Source organism: Pezoporus flaviventris, unplaced genomic scaffold (assembly GCF_033815535.1).
Source record: "Pezoporus flaviventris isolate CSIRO_AGI_PZ_B2104156 unplaced genomic scaffold, CSIRO_AGI_Pfla_v1 ptg000025l, whole genome shotgun sequence".
In the NCBI taxonomy this organism is placed as follows: Eukaryota; Metazoa; Chordata; class Aves; order Psittaciformes; family Psittacidae; genus Pezoporus; species Pezoporus flaviventris.
Window position 1 is genome coordinate 28,012,881 of NW_026892573.1, and position 8,802 is coordinate 28,021,682.

General features: G+C 48.9%; 1 protein-coding gene across 1 annotated transcript; it reads left to right on the plus strand.

The window, feature by feature from the left end:
* The first annotated feature begins 719 nt into the window (after nucleotides 1–719).
* On the plus strand, nucleotides 720–6,413 carry FZD4 (frizzled class receptor 4). Its single transcript, XM_061457931.1, has 2 exons — nucleotides 720–1,033; nucleotides 1,904–6,413. Exons 1-2 carry the CDS (start codon nucleotides 797–799, stop codon nucleotides 3,230–3,232), a joined length of 1,566 nt encoding a protein of 521 aa, XP_061313915.1. The 5' UTR covers nucleotides 720–796; the 3' UTR covers nucleotides 3,233–6,413.
* The last annotated feature ends 2,389 nt before the right edge of the window (nucleotides 6,414–8,802 follow it).

Consider the following 8,802-nt stretch of genomic DNA (forward strand, 5'->3'; position numbering starts at 1 on the left):
CAGTGCCCTCCGGCTTTCGTGGCCCCAGTGAAAAAACAAACAGCACTAAACCCCAGATGTAACCCTGTGGTGCAATTTAGCTCCTTAAGAAAGAAAAGGCAGCAGCTCACAAAGCCACCCCAGACAGTTTTAACCCAGCAGCGAAGAAGCTGAGTGCCTTTGGCTGATGAAAGACAGGCAGGAGTGAGGGTAGGGCTATGTGTGGGGAGTTGGATTTGGTGGGACCCTGGGACCAGCACCCATGCTGGGGAGGCATGGTGGGGATGCTGGGGATAGTGATGATGGGGAACAAGCATGTGGAAAGGGGGGAAGGGGCTACCTGTTGTGAGGAGGGGGGGCATGGACAGGAGCATGCACTTACAGAGTGGTTTGGGTTGGAAGGGACCTTAAAACTCATTCAGCTCCAACCCCTGCTATGGGCAGGGACACCTTCCACTAGAGCAGGTTGCTCCAAGCCCCTGTGTCCAACCTGGCCTTGAACACTGCCAGGGATGGGGCAGCCCCAAGGACAAGGGGGTGACACTGAGGGACAAGGATGCGGGGCGCGGATGGGGCGGCCCCAGGAGGAGAAGATGGGGAGGGGACCCTCACGAATAGCACCGGGCTGCAGCGGGAGGGTGCGATGGGGCGCGGGGGGCGCGGTGTGAGCCCGGCGGGGCGGGGGCTGCGGCTCGTCCCTCCCCTTGGGCCGTTTCTCCGCTCGGAGCTTTAACAGCGGAGCCGCCCCCGGCCCCTCCCCGTTGTAGCCGGCCCGTGCGGCGCGGCCGGGGCCGGGGCCGGGGGTCGCTGCTCGGCCATGGCGGGGGGCCGGCTGCTGGCCGTGCTGCTGGCCGGGCTGCTCGGCGGGGCGCGGGGCTTCGGCGACGAGGAGGAGCGGCGCTGCGACGGCATCCGCATCGCCATGTGCCAGAACCTGGGCTACAATGTCACCAAGATGCCCAACCTGGTGGGACACGAGCTGCAGGCGGACGCCGAGCTGCAGCTCACCACCTTCACCCCGCTCATCCAGTACGGATGCTCCAGCCAGCTCCAGGTGGGTCGGGGGAGCGGGGAGGGGGGCGGTCTTTGTGTGTGGTTGCGGAGGGGGGAAATGTGTATGTGTGCGGTGCACGGACTGGCTGATCTCCCCCATCCTTATCCCCTATCTCCATCCCCATGCCCCGTCGCGGCTCTTGGAGCTTTGCTTTCCGAGGGTCCCACCGCTGGAGCCGCTGCTTTCCCAGGCGAAAGGCAAGATCCCGTCCTCCCGACGGGCATGGATTTCATCAAACAAACCCCAGCTTGTTTCTTGGGGCAGAGCTCCCGATTTAGCACGCGATCCCTCTTACGTTGTCGCGTCACAGAACTGAGGTTATTCAAAGCCCCGAGAAAACAACAGTATTTTATTATCCGTGTACGTATGTGACCTTATGGGAAAAGAAAAAGACATTCTTCTCGGCGGATCATTCAATAAGTGCCTTTTCTTCTGTTTTCTCTTTCTGCTGTAATACCCAGGCAGCGCTAGAACAAATATATGCATTTGTTTAAACCGCTTTAATTTGTTCTTTTGCTTTCCTAAATCACACCCTTGAGGTTTAGCTCTAGCTGAATCTCACTCGCTGCATTGAAACTGATGGGCTCAATTTGCATGGAGCTGATCTGGGGAGTAAAATGTTTGGCTTCGGACCACATTTGGACTGAAAGAAGACAACATTGTTAGGGTAGTCCCGTCCGTCGTCATCCTCCCCCCCCCCCCCCCCTTTGTTGTTATTGTTCTTGGTTTATTTGTTTTATGCTGCTTCCTGTTTTTTAAGGCAAAGGACCAACTATTACTGCTAAAAAGGCAATAAAAAGAAAACTCGTTATATTTCGACCTGTTTAATTTTGCCCTGATGCACTTGTGCTTTCTGTTTCTCTCTCCCAGTTCTTCCTTTGTTCGGTCTATGTCCCGATGTGCACGGAGAAGATTAACATCCCCATAGGTCCCTGTGGAGGCATGTGCCTCTCTGTCAAAAGAAGGTGTGAACCCGTTCTGAAGGAATTCGGGTTCGCCTGGCCGGACAGCCTGAACTGCAGCAAATTCCCACCCCAGAATGACCACAACCACATGTGCATGGAGGGCCCAGGAGATGAGGAGGTTCCCCTTCACAGCAAGACCTCCTTGCAGCCTGGAGAAGAGTGCCACAGCATGGGATCTAACTCGGATCAGTACATCTGGGTGAAGAGAAGCTTGAACTGTGTCCTCAAGTGCGGCTACGATGCTGGTCTCTACAGCAGGTCGGCTAAGGAATTCACAGATATCTGGATGGCCGTATGGGCCAGTCTTTGCTTCATCTCAACTGCCTTCACAGTCCTGACCTTCCTGATTGATTCATCCAGATTTTCCTACCCGGAGCGCCCAATCATATTTCTGAGCATGTGCTACAATATTTATAGCATTGCTTATATTGTGAGGCTAACTGTGGGCCGGGAAAGGATATCCTGTGATTTTGAAGAGGCAGCAGAACCTGTTCTTATCCAAGAAGGTCTTAAGAACACAGGATGTGCTATAATTTTCTTGCTGATGTATTTTTTTGGGATGGCTAGCTCCATCTGGTGGGTTATTCTCACATTGACGTGGTTTCTGGCTGCAGGACTCAAGTGGGGCCACGAAGCTATAGAAATGCACAGCTCTTATTTCCATATTGCAGCCTGGGCTATCCCCGCGGTGAAGACCATTGTCATTTTGATTATGAGACTCGTAGATGCAGATGAGCTCACCGGTCTGTGCTACGTCGGGAACCAGAACCTTGATGCGCTGACGGGCTTTGTCGTCGCTCCTCTTTTTACGTACCTGGTCATTGGGACTTTATTCATTGCAGCGGGACTCGTGGCCTTGTTTAAAATCAGGTCTAATCTCCAGAAAGATGGAACTAAAACTGACAAACTGGAAAGGCTGATGGTGAAAATCGGTGTCTTCTCAGTGCTGTACACCGTGCCGGCGACGTGCGTCATCGCCTGTTACTTCTATGAAATCTCCAACTGGGCTGTGTTCCGCTATTCCGCGGATGATTCCAACATGGCAGTGGAGATGCTCAAGATCTTCATGTCCCTCCTGGTGGGTATCACATCGGGTATGTGGATCTGGTCAGCCAAAACTCTGCACACGTGGCAGAAGTGCTCGAACAGACTGGTGAACTCAGGGAAGGTGAAGCGGGAGAAGAGAGCGGATGGTTGGGTGAAACCTGGGAAAGGGAATGAGACCGTGGTGTGAGACAAGGACGGCACCACGAGGGTCTGATTGCCCTCCTGTGAAGGACTGATGGCGTGCGAGCGTTGCCGTGTAAAGGTTGGAGTAGAGTAGGGAGATGGTTACACAACCTGCCTCTGGGGAATGGGAGGGAAAAAAAGCCTTAAGGAATAAACAGCAAAAAGGTCGTGCTGCAGATACAATAGCCATAAACCATGCTGCCCAAAATAGGAAAGCCCAGGGAGGCTTTAAAAGCTGTGAAATACCCAAAGGTGTTATCTTTCTCTTTTTTAAGCAGGATGCAATATACTGAAGTGTTTAGAAGCTGAGGGACCATAGCCCACAGCTGTGGGATGTTGTTTTCTTTTCATCATCTTGTGGAGGGAAGGTGGCCTGGGGCCAGTTTATGGGCTGATTTAGGGTCCAGTTATCAGCCAGGACCTCAGTTAGATGTCTTCTTTCCGAGTTCAGCATTGGGAAGGAAGTGCTTGCAGAGCTGTGTCTTTATGCCTTTTGCAGTGGAATTCTGTTGCTCCCATGTGCTCCACAAGTCAGCCAAGGATCAGGTCCTCCAGCAAATACCAAGTGCACTTTCCAGGTGTGTGAGATGTTATCTATGATGGGTGGGATTTAGAGGGGCATTAGTAAGGGTGATTCTTGTCACCTTATAGTCTGATACTAGTTCTGACATTCTTTTCACCATCTGTAACCTGTCCTGAATTGAGAGCGGACTCTGCCTTGCAGGGATTGGGACCTCCTTAAGCCCCTTCCCACCTGAATTAGCCTGTGGTTCTATCAATATTCCTCTTTTTTAAAAGCTTGACTCAAGGTCATTGTCACAGGAGTCAGTGGGAGCTGGCAAACTATGGTCTTCTGCGTTGATTACTGTTATCAGTCTGCCTCCATTCCCATGCAATCAGGTGCTGCTCCTTTTTCCAGTGGGCCACTTTATTCTGCTGCATTTAATAGCTTTAACTAAAGTCTTACATTATAGTGCTCATTCCTCCAAGAAAGAGAAAAATGAGTTGAGGGTCTCTTCAAACAATGCCAGTTTTCTCCAAGTAAACTTATCTGTCTCTCTCTGGAGACCCATTGCATGAAGCAATTAAGTCTTAATATATTTCATTCAGTGCGATGGTATCTCTGCAGACGCCAGTCTGGGGAGAAAGGAAACGTTAAGTTCCTTGGCAACCTCATGTTCACACAGATCATTTGTGTAATTATGTGTGTCAGTTACAATTAAAAGAACATTCTCAGCCCATGACATCGCAGTGCAGCTGACTGCCTCACAACGATGCTCCAATTGCTCCCTGACAGCTATGGAAGGAGGGGTTTAGTGTATATTTACATGCAGAATGCAAGCAGGGGTTCGGTCCTCAGGAAGGACAAGAGACATTTCCAGTCTTTGCAAAGGGATCCCAAGAGAAGAGATCCAGCTTCTTGGTGAATAATGTTGTTTCACAGCAACTGTTGAGTTTTCTTATCCTTTCATTTAAGGAGACATCATCCTGTGCTCGTGGGGAGCTTGAACCTTGTGCTGGGGGCTTGCTTGACTAATGAGAAAGGTGATGCAAATGGAAACACCCATAACCACTTAAGAGAACACTGTTCTGATGTTATATCCCTTTGAAGGACCTTTGGTTTTATCTGTGTGCCTTAGACTTTTGCTTCATTTGTCTGTGTGGACCGTGGTCAGCTGTGGAGCATCCCCCCAGTGCCCCAACTCACCCTTCAAGGACAGCTGAGAACAGGCACTGCTTTATTGCCCTCCTCGCTTGTCACACAGGTGCCCCATGTGCTTCCCACAATTCATTCCAGCTCTGGCCATGAGCACTAATGTGTCCCAGAAGCGTGTATTGTTTCAATGTTAATGTTGAAACATGTGCTACAGCACTTCTTCTCTTCTCTCTTTAAACAAACCCCAAACAAACCCTAATTGCAGTCTTTGTGGTTGGGCTCCCTCTCCAGCACAACAAGTGACAACTTGACACATTCTGCTCAAGACACACAAGCATTGTCTTGGCCAACCCCACATACCAGCCGAGCCTTTTCATCCTCTCCATAAAGTCTCTTGCTATTAGTGTTGTGTTTGGATCTCGTTATTCTTCTGTGGACAAGGAGTTCTGCAAGCAGGAGGTCTTCAGATGGGCGCGCTTCTCCATGGTGCAGTCTTTCTCCTGGGGTGTAAAGTCAGCAGCTGTATGCTGGCTTTCCAGGGGTGAGGATGCAGTACGATCCTTTTCTTGTAACCTGGCATTGGGCTGTGCCAAGGTATCATGTTCACTCGTGTCCTTCACTCTGAAATGGTTTGGCTACTCTCCTGGTCGATACGACCCATGTTTGACCTGGCTGATTCAATAAACGGTGTTTTAACCATGTTATGTACACAGGAGTGACTGTTAAGTAGTGCCTTGTTATCAGATCCCTGCATCTCTGCCTGTGACCCTGTGGACTGACGGATGTCCCTGGTGATGAGACGCTGGAAGTGAGTTGGATGAGGACAGCACTATGAGGGAGCTGGGGGGTTATTCCATTAAAGAGTGTGAGGGTCTCAAATACTATGGGGAGGACGTGGGCTGGAGAGAGACACTATCTGCTCTTCCTGAAGGAACATCTTTCCCAAGCAGAATGGGAAGCACTGTGCTAACCCAAAGCAAATCTAGCTGTTGCAGCGATGAAACCATTCCATAAGTGTATTCATCCATGTGCATTTACCTTGCTCTGTTTTGGGGCTGTATGAGTGGGAAGTCACAGTGGTTGTGCAGAGTGGGTATCTGCAACTCCTGTCTTCTCTCGTTTCAACATTGTTATGAATACAAAGCCAAAAACTGTGTGACTGATGCTGTGTTGGAAGTGCGGATGCTGTGGTTGTACAAGTAGAAACTTTACAGTTATCTTCTGTGCATGGGTCCTGCTCCCATCTCCCCCCCTCAGCGTGTGTCTTCTCACTGCAGGTATGGAAGCATCTGCTGGAGAGGTACAAGCCTAGCTCTTGTGTTAAACAGACAAATTAGCTCCTTTTCTGAATTTTAAGGAAATAGACACTGATTATTTTGGGGTGTACAGAAAATATATCTTCTTCAATGTATGTACTGTAAATTTCTAATTTATCACTGTAAAAAAAAAAACAACAAACCCAAAACCAAACAACTTTGCTATTTAATTTTTATATCAAAATAAAACTTTAACCTCTGTGGATAACTAAGGTGTTCCTAGCAGCCCTCAAGTGCTTGGTGAGTTTGTGTCTTAAATTGACTTCATGATTGTTGGAAGTGCTTTTTTTCCCCTGAAGGAAGGGCTGAAATGCATTGAAAAGATGATCTGAATGGATTCCTCCAGGATGGGTTGGATCTAATTTGCTCATTGCAGGGTAGTTGGACTGGATGACCTTTGAAGGTCCCTTTCAACCCAAGCTATTCCATGATTCTATAAATGTGGGTTGCAAGAAACAACTGAGAACAAGATGCCATTGGGATAACTGAAAGTATGTCCATGCTTCAGGTCTTGCAGGCAGGGTGGACGGAAACCCTTCCAAAGACAGTGCACAGGTCTCCGGTTCTGGGGATGCAACTGGAGCATTGGGCTTGTCTGAGTGTGTCCCCAAAACTGAGTGGGAATGCAGAATGGAAACATAAACATCTGCTGTTGTGGGACCACCATAACGTGGCTCCTGGGGAGAGCAGAGCCTCCTGTAAGGCTCCTTTGTATTTCACGTATTATAGAACATGTGCAACCAAAGGTGCACTGACGGGTCACAGCCAGGCTGTTTGGTGGAGGATGGAGGGCAGCATCACCACCTGCCTGTTGAGTATATGGGAACTACATGGGGCTTTTGGAAAGGGGCAAGTTTTGCTCTTAGTAACATGCTTGAAATGAGTTTGCTCCTAGGGGTAGTTTCAGCCCTTCAGAGAACACATTCAGTAGAATGTCAACGTTTTATTCCAGTGTATGTTTTTATTATTATTATCATTATTTAATGATATTAAACTGTCAAAGGAGAGATTTAGATTGGATATAAGGAAGAAGCTCTTCCCTGTGAGGGTGCTGAGGCACTGGCACAGGGTGCCCAGAGAAGCTGTGGCTGCCCCATCCCTGGCAGTGTTCAAGACCAGGTTGGATGGGGCTTGGAGCATGGATGAGCTTTAAGATCCCTTCCAACCCAAACCATTCTGTGACTCTATGAAATTAAGCTTATTAATGCACCACTTATTTTATCATTCCTTTTTGTCATTTCTGCCCACAGTTAGCATGTACGGCGTGTACAGTGTCTCTTGTGTACACCCCTCACCAGTTTCTCTGACACTGATAGTAGAGTTTGTGACATTAGTCATCATCTAAATCCACTTAACCATCTCCATCACACTGCATTCTGCGTGTGGGATTACTTCATTAGCATAATGTTATTCTAATAAGAATCTAAATCTGACTAGAGTGAGTAATTGTGAGGGTGTGCTGTGAAGAAGACACTAGGAATTATCACCTGTGTATCTGTAGCTAATCAAGTTCTGAAGAGCAGCATCTAAAACTGGTAATAAGAGTGATTTGCTCATGCCTTTGGCAGCTCATCACTGTAATGTTCTCAGGCTGGTGATTAATGAGGTCTCTGAAACTTGTAATTAGGAGTCTTTAATGTAGCTACAGTCAAATGTAACAAACATAAAAGAAGAGCTGCTGGGGCTGTTCACACCACCTCAGGCACAGCATTGGAGATGGTGTTGGCTGCTCTAGGTCTTTCTGATGGCTGCTTGCCTTTAGGGATATCCCCCCCATCAGCCATCCCATCACCACCACCCGGGAACTGACAGTGTATTGCTGGATTGGCTTCCAGTGGGGGACAAATCAGCCCAGGAGGGGAGTGTGTTCTGTATACAAAACTCACCAAAACATAGGCTTTCTGAGGACCATTTGTGACTGTTTTGCTATTTAGGCTTGGGTTTTTTTGCTTGCTTGCTTGGTTTTGCTTGGTTTTTTTTTAAGCTGTCTTTAAAGAGAGCAAACGCTAAGGAGCTTGCAGCAAAGAGACCGGAGTTCTGCTGCCAGAAATCAGGAGCATCCTAAGCTCCAGTAATGCGAAAATGTGGTATCATGAGACCCTGGCTTTGGCAGCGAAGTTTCCACCACACCTCCTCTGTCCTCAGGTACTTATTCCCATAATTGTGACTCATTTCAGCTCCTCCTTCACTTTGCCAGTACAACTGTTTGCAAAGCAGGTCAGCAAAGTACCCAGGTCTAAAACAACCATCAGAGGTTTTGTTTTGCTTTATGCTGAGGGTTTGTTTTTAAGGGGAGCAGGGGTCTGGCTAACATTGCCTTGGCTCCTGCAGGCATCATCCTGCACAAGCCCTCTTGCACCATCATCTCCACAAGGCCAGAGCGGTGTCTACCTGCAGGGATGTGGGGGTGGATGAGAGACAAGCAGTAACTACCCAGCTGCTTCGAGCTTCCCCAGCCTTGGCTGAAATAGCAAAGCCCTCAGTAGAGCTGCTGGTGACTCCCCAGGTGTGATGCTTCCACTGGGACAATCGAGTCCAGCTTTGAACTGCTCACCTGTAAGTGAAAGCCCCATTGCACAGCCCTATAGCAGCTGATGCTCT

Excerpts from the sequence above, each read along its gene's own strand:
- FZD4 (XM_061457931.1), top strand. The coding sequence starts at position 797 with ATGGCGGGGGGCCGGCTGCTGGCCGTGCTGCTGGCCGGGCTGCTCGGC. Across the intron at positions 1,034-1,903 it reads GATGCTCCAGCCAGCTCCAG|TTCTTCCTTTGTTCGGTCTA; the intron begins GTGGGTCGGGGG and ends TCTCTCTCCCAG.